This window comes from Bombina bombina, chromosome 2, assembly GCF_027579735.1.
Source record: "Bombina bombina isolate aBomBom1 chromosome 2, aBomBom1.pri, whole genome shotgun sequence".
NCBI classification, from domain to species: Eukaryota; Metazoa; Chordata; class Amphibia; order Anura; family Bombinatoridae; genus Bombina; species Bombina bombina.
Genome location: NC_069500.1, coordinates 190,746,139 through 190,769,807, shown reverse-complemented (window position 1 = coordinate 190,769,807; position 23,669 = coordinate 190,746,139). Strand labels below are relative to the sequence as shown.

The 23,669-nt window shown below is 39.3% G+C and overlaps 1 protein-coding gene across 2 annotated transcripts in view; it reads left to right on the top strand.

Moving 5' to 3' along the window:
- The window catches only part of HMGCR (3-hydroxy-3-methylglutaryl-CoA reductase), a 52,730-nt gene that overhangs the window by 7,631 nt on the left and 21,430 nt on the right, over positions 1-23,669 (top strand). For both annotated transcript variants that reach the window (XM_053701402.1, XM_053701403.1), the window contains exons 2-9: positions 14,684-14,869; positions 15,097-15,208; positions 15,393-15,480; positions 15,572-15,656; positions 16,407-16,512; positions 16,969-17,075; positions 17,992-18,111; positions 18,691-18,854. In XM_053701402.1, the coding sequence (XP_053557377.1) occupies positions 14,705-14,869; positions 15,097-15,208; positions 15,393-15,480; positions 15,572-15,656; positions 16,407-16,512; positions 16,969-17,075; positions 17,992-18,111; positions 18,691-18,854 (947 nt within the window). In that variant the 5' untranslated portion in view covers positions 14,684-14,704. The remainder of the gene's footprint in view (positions 1-14,683; positions 14,870-15,096; positions 15,209-15,392; positions 15,481-15,571; positions 15,657-16,406; positions 16,513-16,968; positions 17,076-17,991; positions 18,112-18,690; positions 18,855-23,669) is intronic.

The window sequence follows — 23,669 nt, the reverse complement described above, 5'->3', positions numbered from 1 at the left end:
TTAAGTTATAAGCAAAGCATCTAATAAAATGTATCAATTTCATGAGCAGCAGCCAATAATGTGAAAGTAAAAATGTGCCGGTTGCTATGCGCAATAATAATAATTAAAAAAAAAAAAAAAAAACTGTTGAAGAAAATGATGTGCTTAACAGAACTGGCCATTCTTTCTGCAGGCAGGCTCCACTTTCTGCGATATTATCGCAGATCGCACTATGTTCTGCCTTGGGGATCATGATAGTTACATTTTGACTTGACTGTCCCTTTTTAATTTCCTTGTAACTATTTATTTTAACATTTATTCAGCTACTCAAACATTATATATCTTTTAGACGGTTCATAAATTTATTTTAATACACAGCTTTATGCAAGTTTGGACTTGCTACATTTGTTTTTATTCTAATGGTATGATGAGCCCCCTGGTGATTACTTACTTATTCTCCCAGTGAGGACCTAAATTTGTCTCTAAATATAGCTAGCTTTCTTTACACACTTTTTTTTTTATATATTTTTTTTTTTCTTTCTTGTAATCGAACTAACAGCACACAAGTGGTCTTTGGAATATAGTCGTTCACAGGCTCTTAAAGGGACATTAAGAAAAGCTACAACAGTTCTAATAGTACAATGACAAGGTCCCATAAGAACAGAACTTTTTTTTTCCAGTGTCAGGAACATAACCATTTTAGGGGCGGAAAAACATATAGAATGTAATTCTTACTAGCAGTCCCTTATTTTAATTGCAACAAAAAATGTTACTTTAGTGTTCCTTTTAAAGGGACACTAAACCCATTTTTTTTCTTTCATGATTCAGACAGAGCATACAGTTTTAAGCAACTTTCTAATTTACTCATATTATCACATTTTCTTCGTTCTATTGCTATCTTTATTTAAAAAGCAGGGATATGATGCATAGGAGCCGGCCCATGTTTGTTTGAGAACCTGGGTTATGCTTGCTTATTGGTGGCAAAATGTCGGCCACTAATAAGCAAGCACTATCCATGGTGCTGAACCTAAAATGTTCTGGCTGCTAAGATTTACATTCCTGCTTTTTAAATAAAGATAGCACGAGAACAAAGAAATTGATAAGAGTAAATTAGAAAGTTGATTAAAATGTCATGCTCTATCTGAATCATGAAAGAAAAAATGTGGGTTTAGTATTCCTTTAAGCTCCACTTTAAAAAAAAAAACAAAAGAACACACTTAGATCCTTTTTTTTGCCTTCAGCCCTTATTCTATTTGACACCATCATCTGAGAGCCATGATACTCAGTGTCCAGTCAATTTACAGTCTAAACTATATATTTCTTAATAAGACTCTGCACACCATTTCTGAATGCTAATGTGTATATATTTATCATTTTCGATATATTATATCAATACTACCAAGAAAACACGCTATAAACCGTTTAGACCTTAGATTGATTAGGTCTATTCAAGAAACCTATTTAAACATGTGGTCAGGATGTCTGAATGGGTGTGAACTTAGATACGGTTCTTTGGGAAAGTCAATTCTGTGCATCTATAACAACTGAATGTTTTCCTACTACTGTTCATAAAAGCAATATGTTGTAGTAATTTATTTATGTATGATTTTTCAAAAACTAACATATTGAGAGATGCAAAATGTTAATGTTGTGAAGTAATCCTTTTTTTTATATAGATATATTATTGAACTACTTGATTGTAGTCACCCTTAAAGGACCAGTATGTATAGTAGTAGATTTGCATAATCAACAAATACAAGATAAACAAACAATGCATTAGCACTTAAATGGAGTAGTAGATTTCTTTTTCTGACAAATTTCAGTTGTCTATTTCCACTCCTCCTGTATAATGTGACAGCCATCAGTCAATCACTAATACATATACTTATATTCTCTGAATTCTTGCACATGATCAGTTGGAGCTGGTGATTCAAAAAGTGTAAATATAAATAGACTGCATTTTGTTAATGGAAGTAAATTGGAAAGTTGTCTAAAATTGCATACTCTATCTGAATCATGAAAGTTTAATTTTGACTTGAGTGTCCCTTTAACAAAATCTAGTCCACTAAAAATACAGTGAATTGTCTAAGGGTGTCACATATATCTAAAACTGTAGATGAAATGAGAATTTGTGATTATATAGTTTAAAAAATAAAATAAGCAAAATATTAAATAATGTGCATATAAACACTTTTCTTTTTTAAGACACGATGAGTCCACGGATCATCTTAATTACTAATGGGATATTCACCTCCTGGTCAGCAGGAGGAGGCAAAGAGCACCACAGCAGAGCTGTTAAATAGCTCCTCCCTACCCTCCCACTCCATTCATTCTCTTTGCCTACGTTAGTGATAGGAAGAGGTAAAGTGAGGTGTTAGATTAGATTCTTCAATCAAGAGTTTATTATTTTTAAAGTAGTGCCAGAGTGTGCTGCTTTGTTCTAGGGTGTAGCCGTAGTCCATTCCAGTCTCTACAGTAGAACTTTTGGTGGCTTTAGAGCAATGGGAACTGATGGGACATAATTCTCACTGCGCCTCCCATACTGATGCTGCCCTGACTAAGAAAACCTGAAGCATTTTACTCAGGACTTTCGTTTTCTTTCCAGGTCCATGGGAGGGAGAGGACCTCATAAACCTGGGAACTGCCTTACTGCCGGGCAGAACATGAGTTAAGTGCTAACCTTTTTTCTGGGGGTAGAGATCTCAGAGAAAGTTTGGGCACTTTCTTAAACTTGCATTTGAAAAAAAACCTAATTTAACTTGGATTCAGAGTCCCCTAGTTTTAGCAGGGGATATTTAGGCAGTTAGGACGCAGGCACTGGCTTGTCTTTCTTTCCCCTGGCTAATAATAAAGGCTGCTAGGGTGAAAGAGACAGTATATCTGCTTACATTTATATTTGGGCTTGCATTGCTTTTTACATGGACCCCTACACTGCTGGGCACAGATAAATAAACCGGACACTAAAGGACTGAGCAACTTAGTCACATGTTGCTGGTCAATTTGCTTGATCCCGGGGGTGACAATGGCGACCGGGAGATTACGTTTGCCTTTTATTCATATAGGCTACCAGTGTAGGTTCAGTGTGTGCGGTGTTGCCGCGTTAGAAGGGGTGTCGCATCTTTTCACTTAAGACTTAAGTTTTAGCCTTTTACTCCCGGCGCCTTTACTCAGAACAATGGTGACCGGGAGGTAAATTGGATGACGCCCACCAGGGGCGGAGTTGTTAAACTGCGCCAAGGCATTCTCTCCTCCCTCCTGACAGTTAGATATGTGCTAGGAGTGGAGGATGGCGCCGTACAGAGCGACACTTCCTTCTTGTCACTTCCGGTTATCTGAAGATGCAGAGAGAATTTTTGTCTAAATGATTGCTTTTCAGTCAGCGCTACAATAAGTTCAGCTTTGGTGTAGGCAGGTTGTCTGACTCTTCAGCTGGGTCAAACTGAGGGAATAGATGGAAAGTTCCTCATACATCTTCAATGTTTGACATAATAATGTTTCTTTTTAACATTTAAAGCGACAGTGCCACTTGCCATATGTTGATTTTATTTGCAATTGTGCATTGATTTTTCTCTCACATGCAGTGCCCTGCGGTTCCTTGCTATTTCCATCTGGAATTGCGGCACAAGACATTGTTTCCTTAATGTCATGGCGATGTCTATGGACAGCAATGTTGACATGCTAATTTGCTTGTTTCTGCACACAGAAATAAGAAATTACTTTTAAAATTTAAAGAGACGGTAATGTTTTTTTTATCTGTTAATTTTTATTAAAGGAATTTCAACTGTTAATTTGTTTAATTCATCCTTTGTGATAGGATGGAACAAGAGCACACACAATATAGTTACTTTTTCAATTTAAAGAGACAGTAACGTTTTTTTATGTGTCAATTTTTATTAAAAAAATGTCACACTTTTTCTGAACCTACTCCTTCTCTGGCGTTTGCTGTTTAGGTGTCTGTTGACAATGGTCAATCTATGCCACAAATTTCTCCTATAGTGTTTCACAAAATTTTTATGGCCCACATGCAGTGTCCTGCGTTTCCTCTCACACTCCACCCGGAGTTACTCTGCATTTCATGCATTATATGTTTTTCCCACATGGTAGAAAACATTACTAAAGGAATTATTTTCAATCATTTAGGGTTTCAGTAATTGCTATTCCGAATGGTTCTTCCCTGTTAACTGAAAGAGGAAGATACTTCGGGATTATCTGAGAGAGAATTCTCAGACTCAGATGAATAATATATCTATTTGATCCTGAGGTTGTTTTTCTTTCAGTATTTTAGCTTGGACTCCTCCATTTGTTACTTTAGGAGGTTTTAGCTACCCTGGGCGACTGACACTACTGTCGTAATCTATCCTAGTGTGTCCAGTAAGCATTCCTTATATTTAAAAACATGTTCCCCATAACCGACTCAGCTAAGGAGCCTGGGCAAATATTCCCTAGGGTGGAAGAAGTAGTTTCCAGCTTAGCTAAGATAACTACTATACCCTTAGAGGATAGTTGGGTTTTCAAAGGTCCTATGGACAAAAATTAAAAAAGGGATGTACACCAGGGCTTACAATGGCAACCAGCTGTGCACTTTGCTACCGTCACTAGTGCAACGGCATATTGGCCTGATTCTACCAAGTCAGAAACTTCCCTGAATAAAGTCCTGGATTGGTTAAAAGCAAATTGACTAATTCCTTTATTTCAAATTCTTCCCTTCAAGTTATCAAACTGGGAGCATAGGTTTCAGGTTTCTCTGTCCCAGCTCACAGAGCGTTCTGATTAGAGCCTTGTTCTATGGATGTATGCTCTAAGTCTAAGCTTTTAGCGAATTCCTTACAAGGGGAAGACCTTGTTGGGACCTGGCTTGACGTAAATAATCTCTTTTGAAATTTAAAGAACCATAATAGATTCCATATCAATGAAGATTTTTCTGACAGAAGTCAGGAATTCAAAGATTATCGATACTTGTCTTGTCCTTCAGTCCACTCCTCGGCCTTCATTGGCTCAGTGCAAGACCTCTGCAGTTAAGCATGCTCAGGCAATGGAACAGAGATTATACAGATTTGTCTCCTTGAATACTACTGGAGCAGGAGACAAGGGATTCTCTTAAATGGTAGTTGTCTCTGGATTATCTCTCCCAGGGAACCTGCTTTCTCAGACCATCTTGGGTGATTGTGACAACAGACACCAGCCTTCTAGGGGAGCAGTCTGGAGCTCCCTAAGGGTTCAGGGGGTTTGGACTCAGCCAGAGTCTGTTCTTCCTATACACATTCTGGAACTGAGAGCGATCTACAATGTTCTTCGGGCCTGGCCTCAGTTAGCCTCGCTCCAGTTTATCAGGTTCCAGTCTGACAAAATAACGTCAGTGGCTTACATCAATTATCAGGGAGGAACGAGGAGTTCCTTAGCGATGACAGAGCTATCCAAAATAATTCAGCGGGCGGAGGCCCATTCTTGCTGCTTGTCAGCGATCCACATCGCAGGGGTGGACAACTGGGAGGTGGATTTCCTGAGCAGGCAGACCTTTCATCTGGGGGAGTGGGAACTCCATCCGGAAGTGTTCTCCAGCTACTTCCTTCATTTGCTTTTCTTCCTCGGGTCATTGCTCGAATCAAGCAGGAGAGGGCATCGGTGATCCTCATAGCACCGGGTTAGCCTCGTAGGATTTGGTATGCAGATCTGGTGGACTTGTCATCACTGCCACCTTGGAGACTTCCGTTGAGGAAGGACCTTCTAGTTCAAGGGCTCCTCCTTCACCCAAATCTGGTTTCTCTGAAGCTGACTGCTTGGAGATTGAACGTTTCATATTATCCAAGCTGGGTTTTTCTGACTCGGTCATTGAGACCATGATTCAGGCTTGTAAGCCTGTCACTAGAAAAATTTATAAGATATGGATGGTGTGAATCCATGGACCACTCATGGAGTAGAGTTAGGATTCCTAGAATTTTGTCCTTTTATCCAAGAGGGTTTGGAGACAGGTTTATCGACAAGTTTCCTAAAGGGTCATATCTCTGCCTTTATCTATTTTGTTACACAAACGTCTGGCAGATGTCCCAGATGTACAATAATTTTGTCAGGCCTTGGTCAGGATCAGGCCTGTGTTACTCCTCCATGGAGTCTGAATTTAGTCCTCTGAGTTCTTCAAGGGGCTCTGTTTGAGCCTATGCGTTCCCTCAACATTAAGTTGTTATCTTGGAAAGTTTTATTTCTTGTTGCTATTTCTCTTGTAAGGTGTATCCAGTCCACGGATCATCCATTACTTGTGGGATATTCTCATTCCCAACAGGAAGTTGCAAGAGGACACCCACAGCAGAGCTGTAATATAGCTCCTCCCCTAACTGTCATAGCCAGTCATTCTCTTGCAACTCTCAACAAGCTAGGACGTTGTAGGAGAGAGTGGTTAAATATAGCTCGTTTATTTTCTTCAATCAAAAGTTTGTTATTTTTAAATGGTACCGGAGTTGTGCTATTTTATCTCAGGCAGTAAATAGAAGAATCTGCCTGAGGTTTCTATGATCTTAGCAGGTTGTAACTAAGATCCATTGCTATTCTCACATATGTCTGAGGGGATTACACAGATGAGGTAACTTCAGCGAGAGAATGGCGTGCAGTTTATTCTGCTATCAGGTATGTGCAGTTATAATTTTTTCTAGAGATGGAAAACACTAGAAAATGCTGCTGATACCGGATTAATGTAAGTTAAGCCTGAATACAGTGATTTAATAACGACTGGTATCATGCTTACTCCCAGGGGTAATACCCTTATGATATTTACAATATAAAACGTTTGCTGGCATGTTTAATCGTTTTTATATATGCTTTGGTGATAAAACTTTATTGGGGCCTAGTTTTTTCCACATGGCTGGCTTAAATTTTGACTAGAAACAATTTTCACTGTTGTAGTATAAAAGTTACAGTTGGTGCAGTTAAAATTACAAACTGTGACATCCAGCTTCCCTCAAAGGCCCTCTGAATGCTATAGGACATCTCTAAAGGGCCCAAAGGCTTTCCAAAGTCGTTTATTGGGGAAGGTAGGGCCACAGCTTGCTGTGGCAGTTGGTTGTGACTGTTAAAAAAACGTCTATTTCGTGGTTTTTTTAGCTGTTTTTTGAACTAAGGGGTTAATCATCCATTTGCAAGTGGGTGCAATGCTCTGTTAGCCTATTATACACACTGTAAAAATTTTGTTTGATTTACTGCATTTTTTCACTGTTTTTCAAATTCTGACAAAATTTGTTTCTCTTAAAGGCACAGTACCGTTTTTTTTTATATTTGCTTGTTAACTTGATTTAAAGTGTTTTCCAAGCTTGCTAGTCTCATTGCTATTCTGTATAAACATGTCTGACATAGAAGAAACTCCTTGTTTATTATGTTTAAAAGCCATGGTGGAACCCCCTCTTAGAATGTGTACCAAATGTACTGATTTCATTTTATGCAATAAAGATCATTTTCTGTCTTTAAAAAATGTATCACCAGAGGAATCTGACGAGGGGGAAGTTATGCCGACTAACTTTCCCCACGTGTCAGACCCTTTGACCCCCGCTTAAGGGACTCACGCTCAAATGGCGCCAAGTACATCTAGGGCGCCCATAGCGTTTACTTTACAAGACATGGCGGCAGTCATGGATAATACACTGTCAGCGGTATTAGCCAGACTACCTGAACTTAGAGGTAAGCGAGATAGCTCTGGGGTGAGACAAAATGCAGAGCATACTGACGCTTTAAGAACCATGTCTGATACTGCCTCACAATATGCAGAAGCTGAGGAAAGAGAGCTTCAGTCAGTGGGTGATGTTAATGACTCAGGAAAGATACCTGATTCTAATATTTCTACATTTAAATTTAAGCTTGAACACCTCCGCGTGTTGCTTAGGGAGGTTTTAGCTGCTCTGAATGACTGTGATACCATTGCAGTGCCAGAGAAATTGTGTAGACTGGATAAATACTTTGCAGTGCCGGTGTGTACTGATGTTTTTCCAAATACCTAAAAAGTTTACAGAAATTATTAATAAGGAATGGGATAGACCAGGTGTGCCGTTCTCTTCCCCTCCTATTTTTAGAAAAATGTTTCCAATAGATGCCACCACATGGGACTTATGGCAGACAGTCCCTAAGGTGGAGGGAGCAGTTTCTACTCTAGTAAAGCGTACTACTATCCCTGTCGAGGACAGTTGTGCTTTTTTTTTTTAGATCCAATGGATAAAAAAATAGAGGTTACCTTAAGAAAATATTTATTCAACAAGGTTTTATCCTACAGCCCCTTGCATGCATTGCCCCTGTCACTGCTGCTGCGGCGTACTGGTTTGAGTCTCTGGAAGAGGCTTTACAGGTAGCGACTCCATTGGATGACATACTTGGCAAACTTAGAGCACTTAAGCTAGCCAATTCTTTTATTATGATGCCATTGTTCATTTGACTAAACTAACGGCTAAGAATTCTGGTTTTGCTATACAGGCGCGCAGAGCGCTATGGCTTAGATCATCGTCAGCTGACGTGACTTCAAAATCTAAGCTATTTAACATTCCCTTCAAGGGGCAGACCCTATTCGGGCCTGGTTGAAGGAGATTATTGCTGATATCACTGGAGGAAAAGGTCATGCCCTTCCTCAGGACAGGTCCAAATCTAGGGCCAAACAGTCTAATTTTCGTGCCTTTCAAAACTTCAAGGTAGGTGCGGTATCAACTTTCTCTAATAATAAACAAGAGGGAACTTTTGCTCAATCCAAGACGGTCTGGAGACAAACCTGACATGGAAAAAAGGTAAGCAGGTAAAAAAAGCCTGCTGCTGCCTCTAAGACAGCATGAAGGAACGGCCCCCTATCCGGGAACGGATCTAGTAGGGGGCAGACTTTCACTCTTTGCCCAGGCGTGGGCAAGAGATGTTCAGGATCCCTGGGCGTTGGAAATTATATCCCAGGGATATCTTCTGGACTTCAAAGCTTCCCCCCAAAAGGGAAATTTCACCTTTCACAATCATCTGCACACCAGATAAAGAGAGAGGCATTCTTACACTGTGTACGAGTCCTCCTAGTTATGGAAGTGATCCATCCAGTTCCAAAGGAGGAACAGGGACAGGGTTTTTACTCAAATCTGTTTGTGGTTCCCAAAAAAGAGGGAACCTTCAGACCAATTTTGGATCTAAAGATCTTAAACAAATTCCTCAAAGTTCCGTCGTTCAAGATGGAAACTATTCGTACCATCCTACCACTGATCCAGGAGGGTCAATATATGACTACAGTGGATCTAAAGGATGCTTATCTTCACATTCTGATACACAAAGATCATCATCATCGGTTTCTCAGGTTTGCCTTTTAAGACCGGCATTACCAGTTGTAGCTCTTCCCTTGGGATTAGCTACAACCCCAAGAATCTTTACAAAGGTTCTAGGGTCACTTATGGCGGTCCTAAGGCCGCGGGGCATAGCAGTAGCCCCTTATTTGGACGACATCCTGATACAGGCGTCAAACTTCCAAATTGCCAAGTCTCATACGGACGTAGTGCTGGCATTTCTGTGGTCGCATGGGTGGAAAGTGAACGAGGAAAAGAGTTCTCTATCCCCACTCACAAGAGTTTCCTTTCTAGGGACTCTGATAGATTCTGTAGAAATGAAAATTCACCTGACGGAGTCCAGGTTATCAAAGCTTCTAAATTCCTGCCGGGTTCTTCATTCCATTCCGCGCCCTTCGGTGGTTCAGTGTATGGAAGTAATCGGCTTAATGGTAGCGGCAATGGACATAGTGCCGTTTGCACGCTTACATCTCAGACCGCTGCAACTATGCATGCTCAGTCAGTGGAGCGGGGATTACACAGATTTGTCCCCTCAACTGAATCTGGACCAAGAGACCAGGGATTCTCTTCTCTGGTGGCTATCTCGGGTCCATCTGTCCAAAGGTATGACCTTTCGCAGGCCAGATTGGACAATTGTTACGACAGATGCCCGCCTTCTAGGTTGGGGTGCAGTCTGGAACTCCCTGAAGGCTCAGGGATCGTGGACTCAGGAGGAGTCTCTACTTCCATTAAATATTCTGGAACTAAGAGCGATATTCAAGGCTCTTCAGGCTTGGCCTCAGTTAGCAACTCCTGAGGTACATCAGATTTCAGTCGGACAACATCACGACTGTAGCTTACATCAACCATCAAGGGGGAACGAGAAGTTCCCTAGAGATGTTAGAAGTTTCAAAAATAATTCGCTGGGCAGAGATTCACTCTTGCCACCTATCAGCTATCCATATCCCAGGTGTAGAGCACTGGGAGGCGGATTTTCTAAGTCATCAGACTTTTCATCCGGGAGAGTGGGAACTCCATCCGGAGGCATTTGCACAACTGATTCATTGTTGGGGCAAACCAGAACTGGATCTCATGGCGTCTCGCCAGAACGCCAAGCTTCCGTGTTACGGATCCAGGTCCAGGAATCCCAAGGCGACACTGATAGATGCTCTAGCAGCGCCCTGGTCTTTCAACCTGGCTTATGTGTTTCCACCGTTTCCTCTGCTCCCTCGACTGATTGCCAAGATCAAGCAGGAGAGAGCATCGGTGATTCTGATAGCACCTGCGTGGCCACGCAGGACCTGGTATGCAGATCTAGTGGACATGTCATCCTTTCCACCATGGTCTCTGCCTCTGAAACAGGACCTTCTACTTCAGGGTCCTTTCAACCATCCAAATCTAATTTCTCTGAGGCTGACTGCCTGGAGATTGAACGCTTGATTTTATCAAGCGTGGCAACTCTGAGTCAGTTATTGATACCTTAAGACAGGCACGAAAGCCTGTCACCAGGAAAATTTACCATAAGGTATGGCGTAGATATCTTTATTGGTGTGAATCCAAGGGTTACTCATGGAGTAAGGTCAGGATTGCTAGGATATTATCTTTTCTCCAAGAAGGTTTGGAAAAAGGATTGTCAGCTAGTTAAGCGTCTGGCAGATGTTCCAGACGTTCAGGCATTTTGTCAGGCTTTAGTTAGAATCAAGCCTGTGTTTAAACCTGTTGCTCCACCATGGAGCTTAAACTTGGTTCTTAAGGTTCTTCAAGGAGTTCCGTTTGAACCTCTTCTTTCCATAGATATCAAGCTTTTATCTTGGAAAGTTCTTTTCTTTTTTTGGTAGCTATTTCCTCGGCTCGTAGAGTCTCTGAGCTATCTGCCTTACAATGTGATTCTCCTTATCTGATTTTTCATACGGATAAGGTAGTCCTGCGTACCAAACCTGGGTTCTTACCTAAGGTGGTATCTAACAAGAATATCAATCAAGAGATTGTTGTTCCATCCTTGTGTTACACAATTTGGACGTGGTCCGTGCTTTAAAGTTTTACTTACAAGCTACTAAAGATTTTCGTCAAACATCTGCTTTGTTTGTTGTCTACTCTGGACAGAGGAGAGGTCAAAAGGCTTTGGCAACCTCTTTTTCTTTTGACTAAGAAGCTTAATCCACTTAGCCTATGAGACTGCTGGACAGCAACCTCCTGAAAGGATTACAGCTCATTCCACTAGAGCTGTGGCTTCCACTTGGGCCTTTAAAAATGAGGCTTCTTTTGATCAGATTTGCAAGGCGTCGACTTGGTCTTCGCTTCATATTTTTTCAAAATTTTACAAATTTGATACTTTTGCTTCTTCGGAGGCTATATTTGGGAGAAAGGTTTTACGGGCAGTGGTTCCTGCCTTGTCCCTCCCTTCATCCGTGTACTTTAGCTTTGGTATTGGTATCCCACAAGTAATGGATGATCCGTGGACTGGATACACCTTACAAGAGAAAACACAATTTATGCTTACCTGATAAATTTATTTCTCTTGTGGTGTATCCAGTCCACGGCCCGCCCTGTCATTTTAAGGCAGGTAATTTTTAAATTTAAACTACAGTAACCACTGCACCCTATGGTTCCTCCTTTCTCGGCTTGTTTTCGGTCGAATGACTGGCTATGACAGTTAGGGGAGGAGCTATATTACAGCTCTGCTGTGGGTGTCCTCTTGCAACTTCCTGTTGGGAATGAGAATATCCCACAAGTAATGGATGATCCGTGGACTGGATACACCACAAGAGAAATAAATTTATCAGGTAAGCATAAATTGTGTTTTCTTCTGTTCGGAGAGTGTCAGAGCTCTTGACAGTATGAGTTTCCTTATCTTTTTTTTCCATTCGGATAAGGTATTTTTACGTACTAAATTAGGATTTCTTCCTAAAGTAGTTTCTGATCGGAACATTATTCAGGATTGTTGTTCCTTCTTTGTGTCCTAATCCTTCTTCTCAGAAAGAAAGACTTCTGCACAATTTGGACGTGGTCCGTGCTTTAAGGTTTTATCAACAGGCGACTAAGGACTTTCGTCAGTCTTCTTCTTTGTTTGTCGTTTTCTCAGGAGACCGTAAGGGACAGAAAGCTATGGCTACTTCTTTCTTTTTGGCTGAAGAGTATCATACGTTTTACATATGAGACTGCTGGACAGCAGCCTCCCGAGAGAGTTACAGCTGATTCCAGGGCTGTTGCTTTCTCATGGGCGTTCAAAAATGAAGCTTCTGTGGAAGTTCTACAAATTTGACACTTAGGTTCTTCAAGCAGTGGTGCCTTCCGTTTAGGTTCCCTGTCTTGTCCCTACTGTATCTTTCTGTGTACTCTAGCTTGGGTATTGAATCCCATTAGTAATTAAGATGATCCGTGGACTCATCGTGTCTTAAAAAAAAAAAAATTATGCTTACCTGATAAATGTATTTCTTTTTTGACACAATGAGTCCACGGCCCGCCGTGTTCTTTTAGACAGCTTGTGGGTTATTGTAAACTTCAGACACCTCTGCACCTTGGCTTTTCCTTTCTCTTCCTAACTTCGGTCGAATGACTGGAGTGGGAGGGAAGGGAGTAGCTATTTAACAGCTCTGCTGTGATGCTCTTTGCCTCCTTCTGCTGACCAGGAGGTTAATATCTTATTAGTAATTAAGATGATCCGTGGACTCATCGTGTCAAAAATAAATACATTTATCAGGTAAGCATACATTTTCTTTTTTTTTTCTATATTAAGTGACCTAACTCTGGCATTACTTCTCATTTAATGTACAGTAGAAAACAATCTAGGGTCTCAGCTTAGTAGTAAAATTGAAGGTGTCATAATTGGTTCTAAGACCCTTATGGGTGCCCCCAATTTCCCCACCAGCCACACAAAAAATGTAGCTTGTTAAGACTGGATCCCTTCTAGGCTTGCAGCTGTGAAATTCAAATCCTGCTGTTATACTTTATATAATAATAGTATAATACAATATGTGTGCATACACACATACTCACACGTTCTGTGTGTGTATATACATGTTGTTGTTGTTGTTGTTTTATCATCTCATAAAGATGAACAAGAGATTCAGGCCTCTTGATTTTGAACAAATTAGTTTAGATATTCTTAATTTATAATGGGTGTCAAACAAAAAAAAAAGTGCTGTACAATGTAAGTGTTAATAATATTAGAAGCCATAAATCAAGAAAGTAATAAAAAAAAATATATATATATATAACACTGTTCACCATCCCCAAAAATTTCCATTAATTCAAAGATCCTGTATAATAAATAGAGATCTTTGTATATCACAGAAGGTAAACCTCCAAGCCAAAAGCTTGCTTAAAAGGACACTAAACACTATGAGATGGCAGTATAAAATGATACATTTTATGTGTGTATGTATATATAAATTTTTACTTTTGGCCCTTAACTCCCATAAAGGCTTATGCAAACTCATAATATTTGCTCCTCTATATTGCTGTTAGTTTCTAAATGTCTAATGCATCTGTCAAACATCTCCTAGAACCATTTCAAGAATGTTAATATTCCTGAAAATCATAAAGAAATCTCATTTGTTATTTTTTTTTCTTGGTAAAATTCCAAAAAAAAAGTATTTATTTTTTTAAAGACTTCCCATAGTCATCTGAATTTTATGAAAATTCAGTACGTTTTCTTATCCTTGAGAAAACCAGATTTGAGGCTATGCTTTGGCACTGCAATACTTTGTTTTAGTAGTTGCTTTTTAATAGAACCGTTAAACACTATAACTAGAATAAGTGATTTTATTTGTTGTTTCATGTTTTTTATCGTCAAGCCCTCTATATGTAATAAAACAAATTTTAGATTTAGTTTTCCTACTTAGAAATAGTGATTTCTGTTAGCTGGTATCTTTTTATGAACCAAACATGCTGGGGGGTTTTGCCTTTTTCCTAAAATATTTCAAGATCTGCCTGTAATAGAAATAAAGATCAGTAAAAAAAAAAAAAAAAAAACCTGTCAGGAAGTGGTTACATTGACTGAGATGACGTAGTCCTTTTGCACTAGGAATCATGCGGAATGTGTTGCTTTAACAGTTTTAAATTCAAGCTGCAACTTCTTAATTACTGAAAGGAGGCCAACAGAATTTCATGAGCTCATTTTAAAAAGTCTTTTATTGCAAAGAGCATGATTGTTTGAAAAGAGAAAGTGATACTAAACTTTAGTTGGGAAAACCCACTGATGATCTGGGATTGCTTGCAGTTTTAGCAAGGATACAGGCAAGGAAGGTTATACATTTGCTACAGATCATATTATCTGTATTAAAGAAAACCTCCCACTTCAGGTAATATCTGGATGTATTGTTCGTTTATCTCTCTTTCTAAATTACTTTCCTAGAGTTTGTAGTAATAAAGCATTGAAAATATCACTAGTAGATGTGTTGCTAATGATTAGACTTATACATACTTTTGTCTGTGTGCTTTTACAGGTTACCACCAAAAGTGTGAAGATGCTTTCCAGGTTATTCCGCATGCATGGGCAGTTTGTGGCCTCTCACCCATGGGAGGTCATTGTGGGGACTGTGACTGTCACCCTCTGTATGATGTCAATGAATATGTTTACAGGGAATGACAAGATATGTGGCTGGAACTATGAATGCCCAAAGTTTGAAGACGTAAGTTGATGCATAGTATAGGTCTGGAGTGATCAACCTTGGCTCTCCAGAGGAACTACATTTCCCATGATGCTCATACACTTGAAGCTGGCTAAGCATCATGGGGAATATAGTTTCAAAACCTCTGGAGAGCCAAGGTTGATAAGCCCTGGTTTATGTGATTTATCCTCTGAAACTTTGTTTGTTTTTTTTTTCATCCAAAAATTGATATTTGTATTTTTTTACAGGATGTTTTAAGTAGTGACATCATCATTTTAACCATTACAAGATGCATTGCGATTCTCTACATATACTTCCAGTTTCAGAACCTCAGGCAACTGGGCTCCAAGTACATCTTAGGTAAATGTGCTCTACTCTCTTGTTTAATTTCTTTTGTGTTGTGTGTTTCAAAAGTCCATGACACAAGGTATTGTTATACTGTAATCCAGTATTTTCTAGTTTTTCTTCTTTTACACTTTAGTTATTGTTTGTCTCTCCTTTTTTTTTTTTTTTTTTTTTTTTTTTTTTATTGTGCTTTTCTTAGGTATTGCTGGTCTTTTTACAATCTTCTCAAGCTTTGTGTTCAGTACAGTCGTCATACATTTTTTGGACAAAGAACTAACAGGCTTAAAGTAAGTAATAAATGTTCACTGTTACAATAATTTTATTTATTTTAGGCACATGTTAAGTTACTATGTTTTTGTATATTTTTCTCTTTTACAGTGAAGCTCTTCCATTTTTTCTTCTTCTGATTGATCTTTCAAAGGCTAGTGCATTAGCCAAATTTGCTCTAAGTTCAAATTCTCAGGTGAGCTAAGCTAGATTTGCAGTCCTTAAATTTTACAATAGTTGGGGAGGTCTAAATACTGACTCTAATAATGTTGGTTAACTTTTTATTGTAGGTGTCTTTCTGAATAACATTGTGCTCACTTCCTTACTATTCTGAATATTTAGTATAAAATGTAAAGCAGACTATCCACCATAGTGTCTGATTCCTATAAGTCAGTACCCACAATAGTTAACATCTAGTGATTCATAAAATTATTAAAAGTAGAGTGATTTAGACTTTATAAATTTAAATTGAAAAAAAAACTAAAGCTAGCAGAGGGATTATTAAAGGGACACTGAACCCAAATTTTTTCTTTCGTGATTCAGATAGAGCATGCAATTTTAAGCAACTTTCTAATTTACTCCTATTATCAAATTTTCTTCATTCTCTTGGTATCTTTATTTGAAATGCAAGAATGTAAGTTTAGATGCCGGTCCGTTTTTTGTGAACAACCTGGTTTGTCCTTGCTGATTGGTGGATATATTCATCCACCAATAAAAAAAGTGCTGTCCAGAGTATGAATCCCAAAAAAACTTAGATGCCTTCTTTTTCAAATAAAAATAGCAAGAGAATGAAGAAAAATTGATAATAGGAGTAAATTAGAAAGTTGCTTAAAATTGCATGCTCTATCTGAATCACAAAGAAAAAAATTGGGTTCAGTGTCCCTTTAAGTATAATATCTCAATATCTCTGCTATTTTGAGATTGTTGTAATATACTTCTGTTTCAGGATGAAGTAAGAGATAACATTGCCCGTGGTATGGCAATACTTGGACCTACATTTACTCTTGACGCTCTTGTAGAATGCCTTGTGATTGGAGTGGGGACCATGTCAGGTAAGTTATTATTGCACATAGGAGTGTGTGTGTGTGTAGGTCTATGTATATGTACACTTTTATACTCCAGAGAGTCCAAAAATGTATTAGTTTGTTATGATGAGAGGTGTTGCTTTTTTTTTTTTTTTTTTTTAAATAAATTTAGTCTATTGGAAGAACATTTCATAAGTAGCTATTCCCCCATGTTTGTAACCCTTTCACATTATCTTTGTGTACATAAAAAAAAATTGGACAAATCAGTTGGCACATGTATTTTAAACATAATTACTGAGGAGCAATTAAAATTATTTGGAGATGTTGAATTTATGTAGTTTAAAATAGAATCACAATGAAGCTGATTATAGATATGATTCTTGTTGCTGTGTTTTTTTTTTTTTGTTTTTTTTTAAATTTATATATATATATATATATATATATATATATATATATATATAATTTATTTTTTTTTAACTGCAGGTGTGCGGCAGCTGGAAATAATGTGCTGTTTCGGATGCATGTCTGTTCTGGCAAACTATTTTGTCTTTATGACCTTCTTCCCAGCTTGTGTCTCCTTAGTATTAGAGGTAAAAATTAAAATCATACTAAATTGTTTAGTATTTAATTCTGTTTATAGTAAGGTGAAAAAAAATAATCAAACAGTACATGTAATAGCTTTGAGGGGCATTAGTAATAAAAAAAAAAAAATACACTGCAATATATTAGCAGTTTGCTTATTTTTACAAATTCTTTTTTGTCTTTGTGCATAACCATTTATGAAAGGTTAAACACATAGTTAAAATATGTAAGTGGCCTATTCCTAAGCCACTTACACACTTTATCTGTATCTTCATCTGCGGTGGCATGGGAGTGCATAGTTTTGACTTGAAGACACTTATGAAATAGAGCAGTTTGTTTCACCAGAATGTGCCTTCCATACTTATTATTTTGAAATTAAACGTTAGCACATTTTCTGAGTGTACTGTGGCCTACAAGAGCATTGTTGCCTCCGACTTAAAACTCTCTTCACTCACCTTTTGCAAGTTTCATTTGCTGTGGTACAAGAGAGACAGCACCAGCTATTTTATAGCTCCTGTGAAGTTGTCCCTATCGGCCAGTAAATAATAGATACCTAGGTTGTATACATATAGGCATTACCTGTTAGTTTCACATTAAAAATGAAACCGCTTTTACTTAACCTTTATTTATACTAATATATATTCAGCATGTTTAATTGCTGCTCTTTCATATACACAGCAGAAAAAATGATTTGAGTAGCAGGTTTCTTTAAAAGTGTAGCAATTTTTTGGTGGTTTCTGTTGATGTATACATAAAACAAACATTGTAATAGCATTAATGACTGTATTTGTAAGTGAAAGCTGAAAAAACAATAAAATCCCATTTAGAGTAACACAGTGGTATGTCTTTTGTGGGACATTATGGATTGTAATCTTCCTGTCCTCTTTGATATTTGCATGGATTAAGAGATTTTTGGTTATTCAGCTTTCCAGGGAGAGCCGTGAGGGACGTCCCATATGGCAGCTCAGCCAGTTCGCTAGTGCATTAGAAGAAGAGGAAGATAATAAGCCAAATCCTGTCACCCAGAGGGTGAAGATGATTATGGTAAGGACCATTTCTTTACTTTTCTCCAGTCACTGAGCAGCAATATTTTTTTTCTCATTGTGCTTATTATAAAACAAGATGAGATTTGGAAACCATGTCGTCCACCCCTCTCTTGCAGCCATTGGGTAAATATGTGCACTAAAGTTTTTAATATTGTCATTGTAAAAAATATGTACCTGCTTTGTGCTCTTATCCTATATACTAAAAGGCCAGGTATGTTTGTCCGACGCAGTCATGCTCAGTAGAGACTGCGCAAGACAAACATACCTGGCCTTAATTGGTACGTGTACACAGGCTTTAACAATAGTTTGTAATATGTTATTATTTTATAATTTTCTGTAAAGAAATTGCATTGAATTTTTAAGAAACCTTTTTATGTATTTGTTTAAAACTATGAATGACTTTGAATATTATATATTATAACATTCTAGATTCATTGGGTTGTGTAAATAATTACTGTTTTATAGTTTGTAAATTGTACTACATTAATTAAAAAAAAATCAGATTTAGATCTGCCAGAACCACTGCACAGATGTCTTGTAAATGAACCCAAATAATTTTTTGTCTTGTTCTCTTCAGTCCCTAGGTCTGGTCCTTGTCCATGCTCACAGTCGTTGGATAAGTGAACCATCATCTCAAAATAATACTTCAATTGAAAGCAATAAGGTTTCCATTGTACTTGGCGATAATATACCAAAGAGAATTGAACCTAACATGCCTCTTTGGCAGTTCTATCTTTCAAGGTAGGTGTGACAGCTGGTTTTGTTGAAAGCAGAAGTCACAAAGAGAAATATAACAAAACCATGCACAAATGAGAGGCCCACAGATAACATCAATAGCTTACACATAGTACAAAACTTCCCCAAAGTCTGCTTATAAGCAAACAATGATAACATTAAAATATGTTATTTGGAAAAAAAAAAAACTCATCATCATCACAGGAATTTAATAGCAAACCATAAAAACTGGTTATGGAAAGAGTTCCGTTTTAAAAGAAAGGAAGAAAAAAAAAAAAGGAATGAGGTATTGGTTAATGCTTTAGGTTTTTCTCTGCATCATAATACTGCCAAACAGAATACAAAACTTTTTTGTCTCAACCAAGGAATTCTGCAGATTTTTTTTTTTAAATAAAATGTAAATTATTGGTAAATGACCTTGTGCACATATCTGGTTGTAAGATGTTCCCCTTGATCTAAATTCTTTCTTTTCTCTTGTTAAGTGTAGTCAGTCCACGGGTCATCCATTACTTATGGAATATATCTCTTCCTAACAGGAAGTTGCAAGAGGATCACCCAAGTAGAGCTGCTATATAGCTCCTCCCCTCACATGTCATATTCAGTCATTCTCTTGCAGCCTAACTAAAGATAGGTTGTTGTGAGAGGTCTGTGGTGTTTTTTTAACTTAGTTTATTTCTTCAATCAAAAGTTTGTTATTTTAAATGGCACCGGAGTGTGCTGTTTGTTCTCAGGCAGCATTAGAAGAAGAATCTGCCTGCGTTTTCTATGATCTTAGCAGACGTAACTAAGATCCACTGGCTGTTCTCATCTGAGGAGTGAGGTAACTTCAGAAAAGGGGAATAGCATACAGGGCCCCCCTGCAAACGAGGTATGTGCAGTAAATTATTTTTCTGAGGAATGGAATTGACTGAGAAAATACTGCTGATACCAATGTAACGTAAGTTCAGCCTTAAATGCAGTGATAGCGACTGGTATTAGGCTGATGAGTGTGTGTACACTGAATGTATTTTTCTAAGGAATGGAATTGACTCTGAAAATACTGTTAATACTGAAATAATGTATGAGCCTTAACTGCAGTAAAAGCGACTGGTAGCAGGCTTATTAATAACACTTCATAACTTTTAAAATGTATGTTCAAAACGTTTACTGGCATGTTAATCGTTTTTTGTGAGGTACTTGGTGATAAAACTTATTGGGGCATGATTTTTACCACATGGCCATCTTTGTTTTCTGCATAGAAACAGTTTCTGAGCTTCCCCACTGTTGTAATATGAGTGGGAGGGGCCTATTTTAGCGCTTTTTTTGCGCAGTAAAAATTCAGTCACAATCTGTCTACTTCATCCTCCATGATCCAGATCGTCTCTAGAGAGCTCAGGGGTCTTCAAAATTCATTTTGAGGGAGGTAATCAGTCACAGCAGACCTGTGACAGTGTGTTTTGACTGTGTTAAAAACGTTAATTATTAAATTGTTATCCGTTTTTGGGTATTAAGGGGTTAATCATCCATTTGCTGGTGGGTGCAATCGTTTGCTAACTTAATACATTTACTGTGAAAAATTGGTTGCTATAACTATTTTGGTTCATTGTTATTTCAACTGTGACAGCTTTTTGTGCTTCTTAAAGGCACAGTAGCGTTTTTTATATTGCTTGTAAATTTATTTAGAAAAGTATTTCCAAGCTTGCTAGTCTCATTGCTAGTCTTTTTAAACATGTCTGACTCAGATGAATCTCTTTGTTCACTATGTTTAAAGGCCAATGTGGAGCCCAATAGAAATTTGTGTACTTATTGCATTGATGCTACTTTAAATAAAAGTCAATCTTTACATGTAAAGAAATTATCACCAGACAACGAGGGGGAAGTTATGCCGACTAACTCTCCTCACGTGTCAGTACCTTCGCCTCCCGCTCAGGAGGTGCGTGATTTTGTGGCGCCAAGTACATCAGGGAGGCCCTTACAAATCACTTTGCAAGACATGGCTACTGTTATGACAGAAGTATTATCTAAATTGCCAGAATTAAGAGGCAAGCGCGATAGCTCTGGGTTAAGGACAGAGCGCGCGGATGAGGTGAGAGCCATGTCAGATACTGCGTCACAGTTTGCAGAACATGAAGACGGAGAGCTTCATTCTGTGGGTGACGGATCTGATCCAGGGAGACTGGATTCAGTGATTTCTAATTTTAAATTTAAGCTTGAGAACCTCTGCATATTGCTAGGGGAGGTATTAGCGGCTCTGAATGATTGTAACACGGTTGCAATTCCAGAAAAATTATGTAGGTTGGATAGATACTATGTGGTACCGGTGTGTACTGACGTGTTTCCTATACCTAAAAGGCTTACAGAGATTATTAGCAAGGAGTGGGATAGACCTGGTGTGCCTTTTTCCCCTCCTCCCATATTTAGGAAAATGTTTCCTATAGACGCCACCACACGAGACTTATGGCAGACGGTCCCTAAGGTGGAGGGAGCAGTTTCTACTTTAGCTAAGCGTACCACTATCCCGGTGGAGGATAGTTGTGCCTTTTCAGATCCAATGGATAAGAAATTAGAGGGTTACCTTAAGAAAATGTTTGTTAAACAAGGTTTTATCTTACAGCCCCTTGCATGCATTGCGCCTGTCACTGCTGCGGCGGCATTCTGGTTTGAGTCTCTGGAAGAGGCCATTCGCACAGCTCCATTGGATGAAATTATGAACAAGCTTAAAGCACTTAAGCTAGCTAACGCATTTGTTTCTGATGCCGTCGTACATTTAACCAAACTTACGGCTAAGAACTCCGGATTCGCCATCCAAGCGCGCAGAGCGCTATGGCTTAAATCCTGGTCAGCTGACGTGACTTCTAAATCTAAATTGCTTAATATTCCTTTCAAAGGGCAGACCTTATTCGGGCCCGGCTTGAAAGAAATTATAGCTGACATTACGGGAGGTAAGGGCCATGCTCTACCTCAGGACAGGGCCAAATCAAAGGCCAAACAGTCTAATTTTCGTGCCTTTCGTAACTTCAAGGCAGGAGCAGCATCAACTTCCTCCGCTCCAAAACAGGAAGGAGCTGTTGCTCGTTACAGACAGGGCTGGAAAGTTAACCAGTCCTGGAACAAGGGCAAGCAGGCCAAGAAACCTGCTGCTGCCCCTAAGACAGCATGAAGAGAGGGCCCCTATCCGGAAACGGATCTAGTGGGGGGGCAGACTTTCTCTCTTCGCCCAGGCTTGGGCAAGAGATGTCCAGGATCCCTGGGCATTGGAGATCATATCTCAGGGATATCTCCTGGACTTCAAAACTTCTCCTCCACGAGGGAGATTTCATCTTTCAAGGTTATCAGCAAACCAAATAAAGAAAGAGGCGTTTCTACGCTGTGTACAAGACCTCTTACTAATGGGGGTGATCCACCCAGTTTCGCGGACGGAAAACGGGCAAGGATTCTATTCAAATCTATTTGTGGTTCCCAAGAAAGAGGGAACCTTCAGACCAATCTTGGACTTAAAAATCCTAAACAAATTCCTAAGAGTTCCATCATTCAAAATGGAAACTATTCGAACCATCCTTCCCATGATCCAAGAGGGTCAGTACATGACCACAGTGGACTTAAAGGATGCCTACCTTCACATACCGATTCACAAGGATCATTATCGGTACCTAAGATTTGCCTTCCTAGACAGGCATTACCAGTTTGTAGCTCTTCCCTTCGGATTAGCTACGGCTCCAAGAATCTTTACAAAAGTTCTGGGCTCACTTCTGGCGGTACTAAGACCGCGAGGCATAGCGGTGACTCCGTACCTAGACGACATTCTGATACAAGCGTCAAGTTTTCAAACTGCCAAGTCTCATACAGAGATAGTTCTGGCATTTCTGAGGTCGCATGGGTGGAAGGTGAACGTGGAAAAGAGTTCTCTATTACCACTTACAAGGGTTCCCTTTCTAGGGACTCTTATAGATTCTGTAGAGATGAAAATTTACCTGACGGAGGCCAGGTTATCAAAACTTCTAAATGCTTGCCGTGTCCTTCATTCCATTCCACACCCGTCAGTAGCTCAGTGCATGGAAGTAATCGGCTTAATGGTAGCGGCAATGGACATAGTACCATTTGCGCGCCTGCATCTCAGACCGCTGCAATTGTGCATGCTAAGTCAGTGGAATGGGGATTACTCAGATTTGTCCCCCCTGCTAAATCTGGATCAAGAGACCAGAGATTCTCTTCTATGGTGGCTTTCTCGGCCACATCTGTCCAAGGGGATGACCTTTCGCAGGCCAGATTGGACGATTGTAACAACAGACGCCAGCCTTCTAGGTTGGGGCGCAGTCTGGAACTCCCTGAAGGCTCAGGGACTATGGACTCAGGAGGAGAAACTCCTCCCAATAAATATTCTGGAATTAAGAGCAATATTCAATGCTCTCCTAGCTTGGCCTCAGTTAGCAACTCTGAGGTTCATCAGATTTCAGTCGGACAACATCACGACTGTGGCTTACATCAACCATCAAGGGGGAACCAGAAGTTCCCTAGCGATGTTGGAAGTCTCAAAGATAATTCGCTGGGCAGAGTCTCACTCTTGCCACCTGTCAGCGATTTACATCCCAGGCGTGGAGAACTGGGAGGCGGATTTTCTAAGTCGCCAGACTTTTCATCCGGGGGAGTGGGAACTTCATCCGGAGGTCTTCGCTCAACTGATTCATCGTTGGGGCAAACCAGATCTGGATCTCATGGCGTCTCGCCAGAACGCCAAGCTTCCTTGTTACGGATCCAGGGACCCGGGAGCGGTGCTGATAGATGCTCTGACAGCCCCTTGGGTCTTCAACATGGCTTATGTGTTTCCACCATTTCCGATGCTTC